Below are 21188 nucleotides of genomic sequence, written 5' to 3'. Positions count from 1 at the left end.
TACCTTTCCCTGTTCCCCATTATTAATTCCCCAGTCTCATCCTCTAAGGGACCAACATTTACTTTAGCCACTCTTTTCCTTTTTATGTACCGGTAGAAACTCTTACTATCTGTTTTTATATTTCGTGCTAGTTTACTTTCATAATCTATCTTTCCCCTCATTTTCTTTTAGTCGTTCTTTGTTGGTTTTTTAAAGTTTCCCAATCCTCTGGCCTCCCACTGGTCTTGGCCACATTGTATGCCTTGTTTTCAATTTGATACCATCCCTTATTTCCTTAGTTAGTCACGGATGGTTCTCCCTTCTCTTACAATCTTTCCTTCTCATTGGGATATATTTTTGTTGCGAGTTATGAAATATCTCTTTAAATGTCTGCCACTGCTCATCAACCGTCCTACACTTTAATCTATTTTTCAGTCCACTTTAGCCAACTCTGCCTTCATACCTTTGTAGTCTCCTTTATTTAAGCTTAGGGCCCTGGTTTGAGATCCAATTTTCTCACCCTCCAACTGAATTTGAAATTCAACCATGTTATGGTCACTCTTTCCTAGAGAATCCTTTACTAGGAGATCATTTATTAATCCTGTCTCATTACACAGTATCAGATCTAAGATAGCCTGCTCCCTGGTTGATTCTGCAACGTACTGTTCAAGGAAACTATCCCGGATATACTCGATGAACTCTTCCTCAAGGCTACCCTGGCCAATTTGCTTTGTCCAGTCAATATGAAGGTTAAAATCACCCATGATTATTGCCGTTCCTTTTTTTTTTTTTACAAGCCTCCATTATTTCTTGATTTACACTCCGTCCAACAGTGTAGCTACTGTTCGGGGGCCTGTAGACTACGCTCACCAGTGACTTTTTCCCTTATTATTCCTTATCTCCACCCAAACTGAATCAACATCTTGATCTTCTGAGCCAATATTGTTTCTCACCAACGCACTGATCTCATCCTTTATTAACAGAGCTACCCCACCTCCTTTTCCTTTCTGTCTGTCTTTCCGAATTGTTAACTACCCCTGAATATTTAGTTCCCGGCCTTGGTCACCTTGCAACCACGTCGCTGTAATGGCTATCAGAATATACCCATTTGTATCTACCTGTGCCATCAACACATCTGTTACGAATGCTTGGGGCTCAGGCCACAGAAGACATGATGGAGCGATTATAATCAGGGATGCTCAAGAGGACAGAATTTGAGGAGCGCAGATATCTCTGGGGAGGTCGTGGGGCTGAAGGAGATTACAGAGAAACGCCACAGACTGCCCTCTCATCAAGTCCCTCAACCCGGTCTCTCTCCAGAAACGCGTCTAATTATCTCTGGAATTTTTTCCCCTCGTCACTCCATCCTCCCTGCGCACTTGGCTCTGAGCTGACCAAACATGCACGTATCCATCTCTGAAACATGTCCACCCCTCGCGCTCTGCTGCACAAGCTGCAGTCCACAGCGTCACTGTAGCGGTTCATTTCCTCCGTGTTCCTCCCTGCCCCCCCCCTCCAACCACCATTCACAAACCTAACACTATGCAGTACTTGGCTCACTACTCACGCACAGAACCCCCATTCTTCCCCCTCCCCCACCACCACCCCTCTCCTGGTCCTTGCCAAGTCCCACTGGCTTCCTGTCCCCTCGTGCGTCAACCTGGCCATCACCTTCACATAAGAACATAAGAAATAGGAGCAGGAGTCGGCCATTCAATAAGATCATGGCTGATCTTCGACCTCAACTCCACTTTCCCGCCCGATCCCCATATCCCTCGATTCCCTTAATATCCAAAAATCTATCGATCTCAGCCTTGAATATACTCAGAGACTGAGCCTCCACATCCCGCTGGGCAGAGAATTCCAAAGATTCACCACCCTCTGAGCGAAGAAATTTCTCCTCATCTCAGTCCTAAATGGCCGACCCCTTATCCTAAGACTGTGACCCCTGGTTCTAGACTCCCCAGCCCGGGGGAAACAACCTCCCTGCATCTACCCTGTCAATCCCTGGAAGAATTGTGTAAGTTTCAATGAGATCACCTCTCATTCTTCTAAACTCTGGAGAATATCGGCCTAGTCTACTCAATCTCTCCTCATAGAACAATCCCGCCATCCCAGGAATCAGTCTGGTGAACCTTCGTTGCACTCCCTCTATGGCAAGTATATCCTTCCTTGGGTAAGGAGACCAGAACTGTACACAATACTCCAGGTGTGGTCTCAGTAGGGCCCGATATAATTGCAGTAAGACATCTTTACTCTTATACTCAAATCCTCTTGTAATAAAGGCCAGCATTCCATTTGCTTTCTTAATCACTTACTGTACCTGCATGTTAGCGTTCAGTGATTGGTGTACAAGGACACCCAGGTCCCTCTGAACACCAACATTTCCCAAATCTCCATGTTACACAGGAACAGGAGGAGGCCATTCAGCCCCTCAAGCCTATTACACAGGAACAGGAGGAGGCCATTCAGCCCCTCGAGCCTGTTGCACAGGAACAGGAGGAGGCCATTCAGCCCCTCGAGCTTGATCTGACATTCAAATGCTGGTCTGTGCCTTGACCTCTGTGAACTTCCCAAGATGTGAGCCCTGACATTCACCCCACACCTTCGGCTCAGAATAGTTGCCCCCCCTCCCCATTTCCACCATCACAGGCTGATCCTTCAGTGATTGCACCCTTACTTTGCCTTCGCAATCTCCATCCCTTCCTTCAAAATCCACCTTTTTACAGTATTTTTGACTCCAGTTTTTCCCATCCGCTCCGTCTCCCCATTGGGGAATACACTGAGATATTGTATGTGAGGGACGATTTAGAATTGGGAGAGTGGTATGAATCGAATAGCTCTTGCACAGAGCCAGCACAGGCGCGAAGGCCCGAATGGCCTCCTGTGATGTAAGGTACTTGATACCTGCCAGTTGCTGTGCGTGTAACTTCTTCCACATCCATGCTGTCTTTTGTTGTACCACATTACTCTCAATCCCCTTGTCTTTATTCTTAACTCGCTATTTCAGTGCTGTGAGGTGTTCCTTGTCTGAGTACGGGGGGGGGGGGGGTGGCATTGTGTGGGGTGGGGGGACGCGGAGGCACTGAACAGTTGTGGGTGGGGGGGGGGGGGGGTACTGGATGCGGGAAGTATTGACTCTCTGTCTCCGTGTTCCAGGGGCTGCGGTTCTCCGAGTCCCCATCCTGTATGGCCGGGTAGAGGAGCTGGATGAATGCTCAGTGACGGTAATATTCGGGAAGGTGCAGTGCTCGAGTACAGTGGCCTGCATGGATCACTGGCAGCAGCGATTTCCCACACACGTCGCTGATGTGGCCCGAGTGTGCAGGCAGATGTCCGAGCGCAGAATTCAGGTACGCATCGTGCACACAGTCCATTGGCAGCAACCTCTTCCACCTGCTGCCCAGATTAAAGCGCTCGGACTGCTTCATTCACACTCAGTAACCACCTTTCATTTTGTGCTGTTATCTTGCAAAGTGTTTTTTGCTCATTCCTATTTCCAAGTGATTTTAAAATTCAGAAAACCCAGAACATGTTTTTTTTCTACGCTTAACCAGAGCAGCGATGCATCACTCCATCCCTCTTACAGTTCCAGCGTTTGTAATACAGTTCGATATAAAGTTGAATTATAGAATCATGAAAATTTAACGGCACAGAAGGAGGCCATTTGACCCATCATGTCTGTGATGGCTGACAGAGATCTATCCAATCTAATCCCACTTTCCAGCTCTCAGTCCGTAGCCCTGTAGTTTACAGCACTTCGAGTGCACTTCCAAGTACTTTTTAGATGCAATGAGGGTTTCTGCCTCTACCATCCTTTCAGGTAGTGAGTTCCAGACCCCCACCTCCCTCTGGATGAAAAAGGTTCTCCTTAACTCCCCTCTAAACCATCTACCAGTTACTTTAAATTTATGCCCCCTGGTTGTTGACCCCTCTGCTAAGGGAAATAGATCTTCCTATCCACTCTATCTCGGCCCCTCATAATTTTATACACCTCAATCAGGTCTCCCCTCAGCCTCCTCTGTTCCACGGAAAACAACCCCAGCCTATCCAATCTGTCCTCATAGCTAAAATTCTCCAGTCCAGGCAACATCCTCGTAAATCTCCTCTGCACCCTCTCCAGTGCAATCACATCTTTCCTGTAATGTGGTGACCAGAACTGCACGCAGTACTCCAGCTGTGGCCTAACTAGTGTTGAGGTAGACACTGAACTCTTATCTTCAATGAAGCAGTTCCAAATGGTTTGAATGATTCTTGATTTAATCTTGCTCCTCATTCAGAATTTTTCCCCCCAATATCTGCCTCTTAACAGGACCCGTCAATCAGTGGCATTTTCCATTGGTCTGGGAACGAGCGAATGACCAAGTTCGAGATCGCTTGCACAATGGCGGACGTCTTCAATCTCCCAAGCAGTCACCTGCGTGCGGTGAGTGCGCGCGGTTTCTGTCCAGCGCTTTATCGTGTGCTTGTAGTCTGGTTGTGAATCTCGATGCTTCACACCCGTGTGCTGTCGCAGTGCGTGTGTACCGAGAGGCTGCTCGATGGGCCAGTGCCTGGTCACCCAGTGCCTGGTCACCCAGTGCCTGGTCACCCAGTGCCTGGTCACCCAGTGCCTGGTCACCCAGTGCGATTCCGGCTCTTGCAGCCGAGGAATGTTTCCGGGTCCGATCTGATAGATCTCAGCTCAGTGCGCTGACCACGGCTGTAGTGGTGACCGGGGCAGCTTCAAATGGCCCGTGTCGCGCTCTCAGGGCAGTGAGATGCCAGCCAGCGATTGCTGTCCAGGAATTGAGTGTCTGTGGACATCATAAAATCATAGAAATTTACAGCACAGAAGGAGGCCATTCAACCCGTCGTGTCCCTGCCGGCCGACCAAGAGCTACCCAGCCTAATCCCACTTTCCCGCTCTGGGTCCGTAGCCCTGTAGGTTACAGCACTTTAAGTGCACATCCAAGTACTTTTTAAATGTGGCGAGGGTTTCTGCCTCTACCACCCTTTCAGGCCGTGAGTTCCAGACCCCCACCACCCTCTGGGTGAAGTCATTTCCCCTCAAATCCCCTCTAAACCTCTCCCCAATTACTTTAAATCTAGGCTCCCTGGTTGTTGACCCCTCGGCTAAGGGAAACAGGTCCTTCCTATCCACTCTATCCAGGCCCTTCATAATTTTATACACCTCAATAAGGACTCCCCTCAGCCTCCTCTGTTCCAAAGAAAACAACCCCAGCCTATCCAATCTTTCCTCATAGCTAAAATTCTCCAGTCCTGGCAACATCCTCGTAAACTTCCTCTGTACCCTCTCCAGTGCAATCACATCCTTCCTGTAATGTGGTGACCAGAACTGCACGCAGTAATTCAGCTGTGGCCTAACCAGTGTTTTATGCAGTTCAAGCATAACCTCCCTGCTCTTGTATTCTGTGCCTTGACTAATAAAGGCAAGTATTCCGTATGCCTTCTTAACCACCTTATCTACCTGGCCTGCTACCTTCAGGGATCTGTGGACCTGCACTCCCAGGTCCCTCTGTTCCTCTACACTTCTCAGTGTCCTCCCATTTAATGCAGGGTGGTGTTTGAAACAGGCTAAGTTGTGATTTCTCTCTGATTAAAAATAAACTGCTGGATTAGAGAGATCTGTCCTTCCCTCTTTCCTGATGCTGCCTGATCACCAGTGCAGTTCCAGCATTTTCTGTTTTATACTGTAAATCCTGCAGCCCTGAGACACGAACAGGCGTTGCTGGAGATAAGCGGAAGGCCCGTCAGTATCTGCAATGAAGGCAAGGAGGTTGTAACCCTTTGTCTGAGCTGAGAACAGGGTTTCCCCTCCCTGACCACCGTCCCTCGGGAGTCTCGAGGTGAGGGTATCCGCTATTTGTGGAACCCGTGATCGTGATACAAAGGTGGGTGGGAAAGCAAATTGTGGGGATGACGCAAAGAATCTGCAAAGGGATACAGACAGGCTCAGTGACTGGGCAAAAATTTGGCAGATGGAGTATAATGTGGGAAAATGTGAGGTTATCCATATTGGTAGGAAAAATAAAAAAAGCAAATTATTATTTAAATGGGGAGAGATTACAAAATGCGGTGGTACAGAGGGTCCTTGTGCATGAAACACAAAAAGTTATATGCAGGTACAGCAAGTAATCAGGAAGGCAAATAGAATGTTGGCCTTTATTGCAAGGGGGATTGGAGTATAAAAGCAGAGAAGTCCTGCTCCAACTGTACAGAGTATTGGTGAGGCCACACCTGAAGTACTGCGTGCTCCGTATTTAAGGAGGGATATACTTGCATTGGAGGCAGTTCAGAGAAGGTTCACGAGGTTGATTCCAGAGACGAAGGGGTTGTCTTATGAGCAGGTTGGGCCTCTACTCATTGGAGTTTAGAAGAATGAGAGGTGATATTATTGAAACATATAAGATTCTGAGGGGGCTGGACAGGGTAGATGCAGAGATGATGTTCCCCCTCATGGGGGAATCTAGAACTAGGGGGCATAGTTTCAGAATAAAGGGTCGTCCATTTAAAACAGAAATGAGGAGGAATTTCTTCTCTGAGGGTTGTAAATCTGTGGCATTCTCTGCCCCAGAGAGCTGTGGATGCTGGGTCATTGAATATATTTAAGGTGGAGATAGACAGATTTTTGAGCGATAAGGGAATCGAGGGTTATGGGGAGCGGGCGGGGAAGTGGAACTGAGTCCATGATCAGATCAGCCATGACCTTATTGAATGGCGGAGCAGGCTCGAGGGGCTAAATGGCCGACTCCTGCTCCTATTTCTTATGTTCTTATGAACTGTGGGAGGTGTCAGTCTGCCCATAAAGGACTGGGGAATTGGTGAAAAATGTGCACCTGTCACTGGGGCTCTGCTCGTTTATGGTAAAATAAAAGTTGTTTGATCACAGTTGTGGTTATGTAACTGGATTAGTAATCCAGAGAATGCGAGGTCAGAATCTGCCGTTACACTGGCCGTTCCTTCATCGTCGCTGGGTCACAATCCTGGAACTCCCTCCCTAACAGCACTGTGGGAGCACCTTCACCACACGGACTGCAGCGGTTCAAGAAGGCGGCTCACCACCACCTTCTCAAGGGGCGATTAGAGATGGGCAATAAATGCCGGCCTTGCCAGCGACGCCCACATCCCAAGAATATATATGTATTTTTTTTAAATGGCAGCTTGCGAAGTTGAGTTCAGTTTATTAAAAAATCATCATCTGGAAATAAAAACCCGGAATCAGTAAAAGTGAGCATGAAGCTGAGTGATTGGTGTAAAAAGCCATCTGGGTCACTGATGTCCTCTCGGGAAGGGAACCTGCCATCCTCACCCGGTCTGGGCCGATGGGGGGGGGGATGTGTTTTGGTAGGAGGAATAAGGCAGCCACAGACCCCTTGGATAATAAGAGTCTAAATGGGGAAGAGGGGCAGAGGGATCTGGGGGTACAGATACACACATTACTTGAAGTAACGACGCAGATTAACAAGGCCATAAAAAAAACAAACCAAGCACTTGGGGGTTAATTTATAGTGGGATAGAATTTTAAAAGTCGCGATGTTATGTTAAAGTTGTATAGAACCTTGGTTAGACCACACTTTGAGCACCGTGCACAGTTCTGGACTCCATATTGTAAAAAGGATATAGAGGCACTGGAGAAGACACAAAAAAGATTCACAAGGACGATACCAGTACTGAGAGGTTATACCCATTGGGTAAGTCTGAACAGGCCGGGCTCTTTTGTTTAGAAAAGGGAAAACCTTATCGAGGTCTTTAAAATTATGAAAGGGTTCGATAGGGTAGACGTAGAGAAGATGTTTCCCCCCTGTGGGGGAGACCAGAACTAGGGGCCATCAATATCAGACAGTCAGTAATAAATCCAATGGGGCATTCAGGAGAAACTTCTTTACCCAGAGAGCGGTGAGAATGTGGAACTCGCTGCCACAGGGAGAGGTTGAGATGAATAGTATCGATGACTTTAAGGGGAAGCTGGATAAACACATGGGGGAGAAAGGAATAGAAGGATATGGTGACGGGGGGCGATGGAGAGGGGTGGGAGGGGGCTGGTGTGGAGCATAAACCCCGGCACGGAGCGGGGGCCCAATGGGCTGTTTCGCTGCTGTACATTAGATGTAACTCGATGTGTGACCTCGCCCTGTCTCCCTGGTCTTCCTCCCACTGGTTAGTTTAAAGTTGTTTTCTGGATATACCTTTTGCTATCTTGCACACTCCAGTAGCTCTCCGCACAGGCGCTCTCTCCAGGCTGGTGAACCCGTGTTTCTCCAGTCAGGAGGAGAAACTTCTTCACTCAGAGTTGTTAACCTGTGGAATTCTCTACTGCAGAGAGTTGTTGAGGCCAGTTCGTTAGATATATTCAAGAGGGAGTTAGATATGGCCCTCATGGCTAAAGGGATCAAGGGGTATGGAGAGAAAGTAGGAAAGGGGTACTGAGGTGAATGATCAGCCATGATATTATTGAATGATGGTGCAGGCTCGAAGGGCCGAATGGCCTACTCCTGCACCTATTTTCTATGTTTCTATTCCCCTGCCTGTCTTAACATCAGACATGTGGCTCTTCCCTGCTATGTCTGCAGTGCTCAATGTCTCCCTCATTTTAGCAGTGGACACAGTCCTTGAGCTTGGTCAGCCCACGCCCGGACAGTGCATGGAGCGAAACAAGTTGGTATCTGATCATGCTCCATGCGTGCCCGCTATATTCACCCAACTGCTTGCCAAATGATTTTTCAGACAATGAACAAAGTGGTGTCAGTAATCCAGACAGTGCCAGTGTGTTTCTAGTTTAACTGGTTTTAAAAAAAATCTTGTTTCGAGATCACATGTTGGAACTTTACTCAGCAAGGTGTAAATACAGAACCTTCCCACCTCCAGTGTCGCTGACCTGTGGCGTGAATATTCGGATATGTCTACACAACATTAAGTACCCAGCAATGTGATTGCCACTCCTGAATCGGCAGCTGCTCGGAACCCAGCCTTAAAGTGCTGGTGTTTGCAGATTGAGTCTTCTGCTACGGGCTGTTCGATGTTTAACACAACAACAACTTGTATTTATATAGCGCCTTTAACGTAGTGAAACGTCCCAAGGTGCTTCACAGGAGTATTGAGATTTAAAAAAATTTGACACTGAGCCGCATAAGTAGAAATTAGGACAGGTGACCAGAAGCTTGGTCAAAGAGGTAGTTTTTAAAGGAGCGTCTTGAAGGAGGAAAGAGAGGCAGAGGGGTTTAGGCGGGGAGTTCCAGAACTTAGGGCCCAGGCAACAGAAGGCACGGCCACCGATGGTGGAGCGATTATAATCAGGGATGGTCAGGGGGGCAGAATTAGAGGAGCGCACACCTCTCGGGTTGGGGGTGTTGTGGGGCTGGAGGAGATTACAGAGATAGGGAGGGGTGAAATCGAGGCGCTGCTTAACTGGGAGCCAATTAACGTAACACGACAGCAGTCGTCGTTTCCTGGTGTGTGAGGAGCGTGAAGGGCCACCTGGTTACTGTGTCTGTCAACAGGAAGTGCTGAGATCATTGCCAATTTAAATGTAATTAAGAGATATAAGGTTGTACTTTTAAACTGGAGGAGAAGCCATGTTGTAACTTATGTGCCTTTTAAACAGGAAGCCTGCTGGTTTACCACACACAGTGGGCTGGGTGAAAGATCAGGTTAAGCACATACCTGCTACATGCTTCCCGATAGACCTGAGCGGGACCTTGGGGCCCGAGTGCATTAAACTACCTTTACATCATTTCTAATATCTGCCACAAGAGTACTTAATATTACAGGGTGCTCGCCAATGTTAGACCATAGCTACACAATCAGCGTTACTTCACTGCATGATTTGGCTGTCTCAGTATTCACAGTGGAAAATGTGTTTATATTAAAACACTTTCATCAGTCTGCTGACATCCGGCTGCCCCCCCGTCCCTCGCTGTCCTTTTGATGCAATCACACCACACAGAACGAGACCATTGGGCCCATCGAGCCTGTGCCGGCTCTGTGACAGAGCGATCCAATCAGTCCCACTCCCCTAACTCTTTCCGCACAGCCCCGCACACTTTTTCCTGTCTCACTATTTATCCAATTCCCGGTTTGAAAGTTGCCATTGAATCTGCTCCCATCGCCCTTTCAAGCAGCGCGTTCCCGATCACCACAACGCGCTGCGTTTATAAAAAAATAAATTCTCTTCACCTCCCCTCTGGTCCTTTTGTCAATCACCTTCAATCTGTGTCCCTCTGGTTACCAACCCTCCTTCCCCTGGGAATATTTTCCCTTATTTTACCAAAGTCCTTCATGGTTTTGAGCACCCGAATAAAATTTCCCCTTCACCTTCCCTGCTCGAAGGAAAATAACTCCAGTTTCCCCAGGCTCTCTCTCTCTCTCTCTCTCTCTCTCTCTCTCTCTTGTCTAGGTTCCTGATTTAAAATGTTGCAATAAATCATTCTAGTCCTGTCTCTTGCTGCCTCTGTTCCAGGGGCCCTAGGGAAAGCAGCATCCCAATTTGTGCAGAGGCAGCAAGAGGGGGGTGGGTAGAGGGATGGGTAACCATTGGCGCAGTGAGGGAGGGGTGGGTAACTAGGGAGGGGGCAGTGAGGGGTAGCCATCGAGGGGGCAGTGAGCAAGGGGTGGGTAACCAGCGAGGGGGGCAGTGAGAGAGGGAGGGGGCGGTGGGTAGAGGGATAGGGCAGTGAGCGAGGGGTGGGTACAGCGATGGGTAACCAGCAAGGGGGCAGTGAGGGAGCGAGGGGTGGGTACAGCGATGGGTAACCAGCGAGGGGTGGGGTACAGCGATGGGTAACCAGCGAGGGGGCAGTGAGGGAGCGAGGGGTGGGTACAGCGAGGGGGCAGTGAGAGAGGGAGGGGGCGGTGGGTAGAGGGATGGGGCAGTGAGCGAGGGGTGGGTACAGGGATGGGTAACCAGCGAGGGGGCAGTGAGCGAGGGGTGGGTACAGGGATGAGTAACCAGCAAGGGGTGGGTACAGCGATGGGTAACCAGCGAGGGGGCAGTGAGCGAGGGGTGGGTATAGGGATGGGTAACCAGCAAGGGGGCAGTGAGGGAGCGAGGAGTGGGTACAGCGATGGATAACCAGCGAGGGGGCAGTGAGCGAGGGGTGGGTACAGCGATGGGTAACCAGCGAAGGGGCAGTGAGCGAGGGGTGGGTACAGCGATGGGTAACCAGCGAGGGGTGGGGTACAGCGATGGGTAACCAGCGAGGGGGCAGTGAGGGAGCGAGGGGTGGGTACAGCGAGGGTGCAGTGAGAGAGGGAGGGGGCGGTGGGTAGAGGGATGGGGCAGTGAGCGAGGGGTGGGTACAGGGATGGGTAACCAGCGAGGGGGCAGTGAGCGAGGGGTGGGTACAGGGATGGGTAACCAGCAAGGGGTGGGTACAGCGATGGGTAACCAGCGAGGGGGCAGTGAGCGAGGGGTGGGTACAGGGATGGGTAACCAGCGAGGGGGCAGTGAGGGAGCGAGGAGTGGGTACAGCGATGGATAACCAGCGAGGGGGCAGTGAGCGAGGGGTGGGTACAGCGATGGGTAACCAGCGAGGGGGCAGTGAGCGAGGGGTGGGTACAGCGATGGGTAACCAGCGAGGGGTGGGTACAGGGATGGGTAACCAGCGAGGGGGCAGTGAGCGAGGGGTGGGTACAGCGATGGGTAACCAGCGAGGGGTGGGTACAGGGATGGGTAACCAGCGAGGGGGCAGTGAGCGAGGGGTGGGTACAGGGATGGGTAACCAGCGAGGGGGCAGTGAGCGAGGGGTGGGTACAGCGATGGGTAACCAGCGAGGGGGCAGTGAGCGAGGGGTGGGTACCGGGATGGGTAACCAGCGAGGGGGCAGTGAGCGAGGGGTGGGTACAGCGATGGGTAACTAGCGAGGGGGCAGTGAGCGAGGGGTGGGTACCGGGATGGGTAACCAGCGATGGGTAACCAGCGAGGGGGCAGTGAGCGAGGGGTGGGTACAGGGATGGGTAACCAGCGAGGGGGCAGTGAGTGAGGGGTGGGTACAGCGATGGGTAACTAGCGAGGGGGCAGTGAGCGAGGGGTGGGTACAGCGAGGGGTGGGTACAGGGATGGGTAACCAGCGAGGGGGCAGTGAGCGAGGGGTGGGTACAGCGATGGGTAACCAGCGAGGGGGCAGTGAGTGAGGGGTGGGTACAGCGATGGGTAACCAGCGAGGGGTGGGTACAGCGATGGGTAACCAGCGAGGGGGCAGTGACAACATAGGAAGTGTGAAGAGGTAACTCTGCGAGCTAGTCTGCTGGGCGAAGGTGGATCTTTGCACACGCTCCAGCAGGTGGTGGTTGCAATGACTTGCACAAGATAACACGTTCAGGCATCCCTCACTTTCATCCTGCAGATGTTTCACCAGCTCCATCCCACCCAGCATGGGGAACTGTTACGGGTGATGCACTCTGCAATGGTGTAATGCGATACACATTCTGGTTGTGCTCTCCCCGCAATATACAGGCAGGCATTTTGGTCAGGAGGCTACAGTGCACATCACTAATCCCTCAGCCCCTCCAGATCCGGGACTACTAGGTCTAGCCACGGGGGCCAAGGGGCCCCAGCAACACGTGAGCTAAACCATCTCTTTATCTGTAAGATGCTCTGCTCTCCCTTCCCCTTCCACTTTGGTGAAACCGTCTCCACGACAAACGTGACTTTTTATTTATTAGTTCCTGGGATGTGGGCGTCGCTGGCAAGGCCGGCATTTATTGCCCATTCCTAACTGCCCCTTGAGAAGGTGGTGGTGAGCCGCCTTCTTGAACCGTTGCAGTCCGTGTGGTGAAGGTGCTCCCACAGTGCTGTTAGGGAGGGAGTTCCAGGATTGTGACCCAGCGACGATGAAGGAACGGCCGATATATTTCCCAGTCAGGATGGTGTGTGACTGGGAGGGGAACGTGGAGGTGGTGGTGTTCCCATGCGCCTGCTGCCCTTGTCCTTCTAGGGGGTAGAGGTCGCGGGTTTGGGAGGTGCTGCCGGAGAAGCCTTGGCGAGTTGCTGCAGTGCATCTTGTAGATGGTGCACACTGCAGCCAGGGGGCGCCGGTGGTGGAGGGAGTGAGTGTTGAAGGTGGTGGATGGGGGGGCCAATCAAGCGGCTGCTTTGTCCTGGATGGTGTCGAGCTTCTCGAGTGTTGTTGGAGCTGCACCATCCAGGCAAGTGGAGAGTGTTCCATCACACTCCTGACTTGTGCCTTGTAGATGGTGGGAAGGCTTTGGGGAGTCAGGAGGTGGGACACTCGGTGAAACATGCTGTCTAAACACAGGTTGTGGAGTCCCTTTGTGCAGTTTGAGTTGAATGGTCACTCCTTGTTCTCCGCTCCTTCCAGGTCACAGATGGTCCTGCTGCCGGTGCCCTTCGACCCCGGGATGCCCAGCTCGACTGCTCGCGTCTCGAGCAGCTGGGGATAGGACAGAGAACCCCGTTCCGCCTGGGATTGCAGCGCTGCCTCTGGCCCTTCCTCTGTGACAAGCAGTGGCGGCAGACGGTGTTCCACTGAGACCCTGAACACAGTGCACGAGGTCGGTGTGGGGAGGGGCAGCGGCAGGAACTGAGATTCAAAATAAAAGCACAAGGGGAGGGTCAGAGAGTTTGACATACCGCTCCGCTCCTCTCCTCTCCATCCCCGAGGAGGTTATTGGGAGATCGTCTATCGAAGCGCTCTGCTTTCGCGCGTCCTTGCACATCACCGGTGTACTCGGTCCTCGTGCCCATCTGTCTGGGTAAAACGTATGCACTCTTTGAACTGTGCCCTTTCTGCTTTGCTTCATAATGTCGTCTGCTCGTGCACGGGAGTGTGTTCTTTTAACTTGTTTGGACACATTCCAATTGAGGAGACGAGACTGCTAGCTATCTTATTCAGCCTGGTGACAGGAGATGCTGGAATTTGCCAGTGCTTCACGCATCCTCCCCAGCCCCCACTTCACATTGTGCACCCAGCGACTGAGACAGGAATTGAATGGTTTCAGCAATGGTCGACTCAGTTTCCTGTTGAGTAGAAGACCGCTCGCTGTAAGTTGTCCCGTTGCTTGTCCTCCTTCTCTCGGTCTCTCTCTCTCTCTGTCTCTGTCTCTGTCTCTGTCTCTGTCTCTGTCTATCTCTCTCTCTCTGTCTCTGTCTCTGTCTATCTCTCTCTCTCTCTCGGTCTCTCGCTCGCTCGCTCGGTCTCTCTCTCGCTCGCTCGGTCTCTCTCGCTCGCTCGGTCTCTCTCGCTCGCTCGGTCTCTCTCTCTCTCTCTCTCGCTCGGTCTCTCTCTCTCTCTCGCTCGGTCTCTCTCTCTCTCTCGCTCGCTCGGTCTCTCTCTCTCGCTCGCTCGGTCTCTCTCTCTCGCTCGCTCGCTCGGTCTCTCTCTCTCGCTCGCTCGGTCTCTCTCTCTCGCTCGCTCGGTCTCTCTCGCTCGCTCGCTCGCTCGGTCTCTCTCTCTCTCTCTCTCTCGCTCGCTCGGTCTCTCTCTCTCTCTCTCTCTCGCTCGCTCGGTCTCTCTCTCTCTCTCTCTCTCGCTCGCTCGGTCTCTCTCTCTCTCTCTCTCTCGCTCGCTCGGTCTCTCTCTCTCTCTCTCTCTCGCTCGCTCGGTCTCTCTCTCTCGCTCGCTCGCTCGGTCTCTCTCTCTCGCTCGCTCGGTCTCTCTCGCTCGCTCGGTCTCGCTCGCTCGGTCTCGCTCGCTCGCTCTCTCTCTCTCTCGCTCGCTCGGTCTCTCTCTCTCTCTCGCTCGCTCGGTCTCTCTCTCTCTCTCGCTCGCTCGCTCGGTCTCTCTCTCGCTCGGTCTCTCTCTCTCTCTCTCTCTCTCTCGCTCGCTCGGTCTCTCTCTCTCTCTCTCTCTCGCTCGGTCTCTCTCTCTCTCTCGCTCGGTCTCTCTCTCTCTCTCTCTCTCTCGCTCGGTCTCTCTCTCTCGCTCGGTCTCTCTCTCTCTCTCTCTCTCTTGCTCGGTCTCTCTCTCTCTCTCTCTCGCTCGGTCTCTCTCTCTCTCTCTCTCTCTCTCTCTCGCTTGCTCGGTCTCTCTCAAACCGAGAAGGAATCAGAGTGATGGTGCGTTCCCTCCCAAGGCCCTGTCGGTCTCTCGCAGGGGTGCAGATCGTTGCCACTACCCAAGTAGCTGCTCCTCACATGCAGGCCTAGCCGTGAGATGACGCAGGAGGTTTGACTGTGGAGGGCCTCATGGCTGAGGCCGATCCTGTCCCTGCTGGCGCATCTGCCATCAGCAGTCATTGGATAGTGAGCAGGAGCAGGGACCCTGGCTGATTGTCAACTCTTTCTTCCCTCTCTGCCCCCACCCCCCTGCAGATGCAATGGAGCCAATTTTGGCTCCCATCCTCATACCGTCCAATGGGTAGGGTAGCCTAGTGGTTCTAGCACAGAACAGATGGCCTGCAGGTCATGAGTTCAGACCCCACCAAGACAAGTTGTGAATTAAATTCACTAAATCTGGTGGTTTGTGGGTGGGCAGTGACGTTGAAGCTGCCGGATTGCCATTCTAAAAACCCAATTGGTTCACTGATGCCCTTCAGGGAAAGAATCCTGCCGTCCTTACCCGGTCTGGGCCTACACGTGACTCCAGTCCCACACCACGTGGTTGACTCTTGATGTCCGCAGGACGACTGAGGATGAGACGAATCCACATTGGGGGGGGGGGCGGGCGGAAGGAAAGGGTTTCGCGAGCAGAGCTTGTTTTAAGGTCGGCAGTGAACTTCGAGTTGCCAATGTGAGTTGAGGAATTGCGGTTTCATTGTTCCAATTATTTGTCGAAGTTTTGAAACTAACCGCGATATTGGAGCCGCACCTTCAAACTCGAGTCTCGGGTGAGGAAACTGTTGGGCACAATTTTTGTTCAGGATGAAACGGGTTTGTTTTCATTTGTAAACCGTGTTCCTGGTTGCAAGGCTTCAGATCTTGGTTCCCTGCGGACTTTCCAATTGTTTAATATTTGCGGACACTGTAATATTGCTGCATGAGGTCACGGGTTCTTATCTCGAACTTTCCGTAGGTTAAAGGAGAGTCTGCTCCTGCCTTGCTTTCTGTCTGTTTGTTTGGTTCATACCTCGTGCTCCCCTCGATACAAAGGTTCCTTTTGGAAGCTTAGCAGTGGAAAGGTAGCTCATGCAAGACGTGTCCCGTGGACACAGTGCCTGGATGGCCCTTGATTTTACCGTCTGATATTAACAGAGCGATGGGAAGAGAAAAGTTACAATCTCTGTTAAAATATCTTCCAATTCCGCTCCAGACCCATCCATTGCCAGCAGCAACAGCTGACTGCACAGCTCATGTGGTGAAAACCTAATGTTCTCTCTGTCATGCTGACACACAATTCCTCTCTCTTCCCCCCACCCCCCCCCCCCCCCCCCCTCCATGATGTCCTGGGTGCTGTCAGGACTTTACTCTGTATCTAACCCCGTGCTTTACCTGCCCTGGGAGTGTTTGATGGGACAGTGTAGAGGGAGCTTTACTCTGTATCTAACCCCCTGTACCTGCCCTGGGAGTGTTTGATGGGACAGTGTAGAGGGAGCTTCACTCTCTATCTAACCCCCTGTACCTGTCCTGGGAGTGTTTGATGGGACAGTGTAGAGGGAGCTTTACTCTGTATCTAACCCCCTGTACCTGCCCTGGAAGTGTTTGATGGGACAGTGTAGAGGGAGCTTTACTCTGTATCTAACCCCGTGCTGTACCTGCCCTGGGACTGTTTGATGGGACAGTGTAGAGGAAGCTTTACTCTGTATCTAAACCCCTGTACCTGCCCTGGGAGTGTTTGATGGGACAGTGTAGAGGGAGCTTTACTCTGTATACTCATTTCTGCCATGGAATGCTTGAAATGATGACCCCTTCCCTAGCACCAACATCCTTTATCTTCAGGAGCAGAAAAATTGAGCTAGAAATTTCCGAGTTCTGGTGCAGTAACGCCTGGTTTGTAAATAAACAGGCCGCTCTGTAGTGATTGAATCCCACACAGCCTATGTGGGATAGCCCATCAGGATTTCCCATTTCCCCCCCCGATTCCCTCTTGTGATTAGTAGTGGGCAGGGCGGACCTCCCTATGGGGAAGGTGCCCCCTTTGCCCCCAACCCCCTCCCCAGTTGCCGTCTGTGTCACTGGGAGGTGAATTACAGCCCTTGCCAGTTAGTGCAGCTGATTGGGAATGTCAGGATAACTCCCAATGTCTGATTGATAGTCGCACATCTCACTGAGTCTCACATCTCTGCACTGACAGCTTTCCCCGCTTGTATTTTCCGATTTTCTCGGGATCTTTTGCTCACCGTTCTCTCTGGATGCCGCTCGGTGTGGGTGCTGTTCTGTGGAGAATGATTGTGATGTGGTTTGTTGTGTTGCTCGGTCGGTGCACATTGCTGACACTGTCACTGTTTGTGTCTGGATGGAGGTGAGCCAGCATAACATAAGAAATGGGAGCAGGCGTTGGCCATTCGGCCCCTCGAGCCTGCTCCGCCACTCAGTGAGATCATGGCTGATCTGATCTTGGCCTCAACTCCACTTCCCTGCCCGCTCCCCATAACCCTTGGCTTTGGATCTGCCTAAAGCTTTCCTTTTTCTGTGTGTGCGACTCCCCAGATGTACAGAATAGATGTGAAGGATGTCGATCCCAACATTCTCTGCTCTAAATACGCAAGCACTGAGCAATCCTAGTTTCACGCTACACTGTAGTTGGGCATTTTGAATTCCTGAACCAGTCTGCCGTCCCGAAACTGTTCACTCGCCGCGATGCAGTTCTCCGTGTCCAGACACACCTCTGGTATCTCTTCTAAGTGCTCATTCCTCGCGTGTGCTGCCAGCCTAATCAACATCTGAGCCCAATCCTTATCGCCGGGCCAAGGTCCTCCCGCCCACGTGCACACACTCGCATACAGCAGAGAATGCTGGAGCTAGAGCATCATTCATCAAATAAAACCATGTTCCACAGGGCAGCAGTCGGTGTGTAGCACAGAACAGTTTGACTGGCTCAGCTCCGGTGTCTCTGTCTCTGTCTCTGTAACTTCAGCAGTGAAGACATTGTGATTACACATTGTGAACCTGCTCAGCCATTCACTGTAGTTGTAACAAACATCTGTGGGGGTCTGTCTCTCTGTCTGTCTCTGTCTCTCTCTCTCTCACTCCCTCTGTGTCTGCAAACTGCACTTGTGAACAAGTAATTGCAACCTCGCAAATGTACAACTTGAAGGAATGATACTTTTCACATTCCATGAAGTAGAGAATTTATTAATAAAACTTCTACAGACCAGTCTCTGCTTTTTCTTTCAAACCGACAATGTGCAACATTGGTGAGAAGTAGCTCATTTAATTATTCAAATAGATGAAGGAATTGTATTCCAAAGCAGAGAAGTTATGTTCACATTGTATTGAATCTTGGTTAGGCCTCATTGAGTGCTGTGAACAGTTCTGTTGTCCACATTTATTTTAAAAAAAGCATTAGCGTGCAAAGAAGATTTACAAGGATGATACCAGCACTGAGCGGGTACAACGATCAGGAAAGGCATGCTAGGCTGGGGATTTCTTTCTCTAAAGGGAAGACCAAGAGGTAACTTGATCGAGGTCTTTAAAATGATGAAGGAGTTTGATAGGGTAAACTTGGGGAAGTGTGGGGGAGACCAGAACTGGGGACCACCAATATCAGACAGTCAGTAATAAACCCAATGGGGAATTCAGGAGAAACTTCTTTACCCAGAGAGTGGTGAGAATGTGGAACTCGCTGCCACAGGGAGTGCATTTCTATAGCATCTGTCACCACCTCAGGGCAACCCAAACACTTTACAGCCTGTGAAGTACTTTTTGAAGTGTAGTCACTGTTGTAATGTAGGAAACTAACAACAAGCTCCCACAAACGGTGATGTGATAATGACCAGATAATGTGTTTTCGTGATTTTGGTTGAGGGATAAATATTGGCCCCAGGACACCGGGGATAATTCCCCTGCTCCTCTTTGACATAGTGCCATGGGATCTTTTATGTCCACCTGAGGGGGCAGACAGGGCCTCAGCTTTACGTCTCATCCGAGCAGCAGCTCAATGGCCTAGGACAGTCCGTGCATAAAGCGAGGTGTGTTACAGCAAATGTTGCACAGATTCACTGTAGGGTTTCTGCTTTGAGCATCCTGTTTATGAAAATAATTTACAATTGTCTTTGTGTGTGGGGGGGTGGGGGTGGCTTTGTTCCAATTCTTTTCTTGCTCAGATTCTGATTAAAATGAGTTTATCGCTTAATTCCTATTGCAAAAAGAGCCAAATTTAAATGCAGTTGTTGCTCCTGTCATCGCCGATCTCAATCAGGGAAACACTTAATCTTTGCTCTCGAGGCAGGAAGAGAAAGAGATGTGGTACATTCCTGCTTCTGCTGCCTGGCTAGTGAAGTATGTGGACATCAGCCAAGGCCGGAATCGATCTCGACTGGTGCCTCGTCCATGGTCGAATATCCCACAGACGCACTGCCCTGCCTCGTGTGAAGAACGGACACTTGAGTGAGGCACCAAAGAGCCGCTGATGTCTGTGGAACCTTGGGTCGGGGAGAGACTAGAGAGGGTACAGAGGAGATTTATGAGGATGTTGCCTGGACTGGAGAATTTTAGTGATGAGGAAAGATTGGATAGGCTGGGTCTGTTTTTTTTGGAATAGAGGAGGCTGAGGGGAGACCTGATTGAGGTGTATAAAATTATGAGGGGCCTGGATAGAGTGGATAGGAAGGACCTATTTCCCTTAGCAGAGGGGTCAACAACCAGGGGCATAGATTTAAAGTAGTTGGTAGGGAATTTGAGGGGAATTTCTTCACTCAGAGGGTGGTGGGGGTCTGGAACTCACTGCCTGAAAGGGTGGTAGAGGCAGAAACCCTCACCACATTTAAACAGTATTTGGATGCGCACTTGAAGTGCTGTAATCTGTTGGTCTACCGACAAAGAGCTGGAAAGTGGAATTAGGCTGGGTAGCTCTTGGTCGGCCGGCGCGGACACGCTGAGCTGAAATGGCCTCCTTCCGTGCTGTAAATTTCTATCGTTCTATGAGATGATGGGATAGAGAGCACATCTAAGATTTTTAAAATTCATTCCTGTGATGTGGGCGTCGCTGGCAAGGCTAGCATTTATTGCCCATCCCTAATTGCCCCTTGAGAAGGTGGTGGTGAGCCGCCGCCTTGAACCGCTGCAGTCCGTGTGGTGAAGGTGCTCCCACAGTGCTGTTAGGGAGGGAGTTCCAGGATTGTGACCCAGCGACGATGAAGGAACGGCCGATATATTTCCCAGTCAGGATGGTGTGTGACTGGGAGGGGAACGTGGAGGTGGTGGTGTTCCCATGCACCTGCTGCCCTTGCCCTAGGTGGTAGTAAGCCAATGACTCAATGATAGGCAGCACTGTAAGCAGTGTAGATGGAAGAATAACATTACAAAGATATATTGATAGATTAAGCGAATGGGCAAAACTATGACACATGGATTTCAATATAGGTAAATGTGACTACTTTCTAAATGGTGAAAAGCTGGAGGTAGTGGTCCAAAGGGACTTAGCGGTCCATGTACCAATGTTCCCTTTAATTTTTTGGGGGGACATAGCCTCTTTAAGGGGCCACTTGGCCCATTCAAAATACTGCGCGTGCGCGGTTTTTCCTATTTAATAGTCGGTGTGCTGGCTGCGAGGGAGCTGCAGAGCACTGCAGAGCTTAAAGGGGACATTGCCAGGTACATAGACCATTAACATGTCAAGAACAGGCCCAGAAAATAATCAAAAAGATTAATGGAATGCTGGTGTTTATATCCAGAGGACTAGTACAAGGGGGTGGAAGTTATGCTGCAGCTGTACAAAGCCCTGGTTAGACCACACCTGGAGCACTGTGAGCAGTTCCGGGCACCACACCTTAGGGAGGATATATCGGCCTTGGACGGAGTGCAGTGTGGGTTTACCAGAATGTTACCCGAACTTCATGGGTTAAGTTACAAGATCATCTAGGGTTGTATTCCCTAGAATTTAGATGGTTACAGAGTGATCTGATCGAAGTGTTCAAGATATTAAGGGAAACGGGGTGGATAGAGAGAAACTATTGCCGTTGGTTGAGGAGTCTAGAACTAGGAACTAAAAATTAGAGCCCGACCTTTCAGAAGTGAAATTAGGAAACACTTCCATACACAAAGCGTGGTAGACGTTTGCAACTCTCTTCTGCAAACGGCAATAGATGCTGGGTCAGTTGTTCATTTTAAATCTGAGGTTGATAGATTTTTGTTAACCAAAGGTACTAAGGGT

The 21188-nt window shown here is 50.7% G+C and overlaps 1 protein-coding gene across 1 annotated transcript in view; it reads left to right on the top strand.

Moving 5' to 3' along the window:
- Positions 1-18191, top strand: part of mat2b (methionine adenosyltransferase 2 non-catalytic beta subunit methionine) — a 32310-nt gene extending 14119 nt beyond the window's left edge. Inside the window, exons 5-7 of the mRNA XM_070877965.1 lie at positions 3139-3332; positions 4292-4405; positions 13299-18191. Coding sequence (XP_070734066.1) covers positions 3139-3332; positions 4292-4405; positions 13299-13469 — 479 coding nt within the window. The 3' untranslated portion in view covers positions 13470-18191. The remainder of the gene's footprint in view (positions 1-3138; positions 3333-4291; positions 4406-13298) is intronic.
- Positions 18192-21188: the final 2997 nt, after the last annotated feature.

The sequence above is a fragment of the Pristiophorus japonicus genome, chromosome 4, assembly GCF_044704955.1.
Source record: "Pristiophorus japonicus isolate sPriJap1 chromosome 4, sPriJap1.hap1, whole genome shotgun sequence".
Lineage (NCBI taxonomy): Eukaryota > Metazoa > Chordata > Chondrichthyes > Pristiophoridae > Pristiophorus > Pristiophorus japonicus.
The sequence above is the reverse complement of the archived record's forward strand: the minus strand, read 5'-3'. Positions and strand labels throughout refer to the sequence as shown.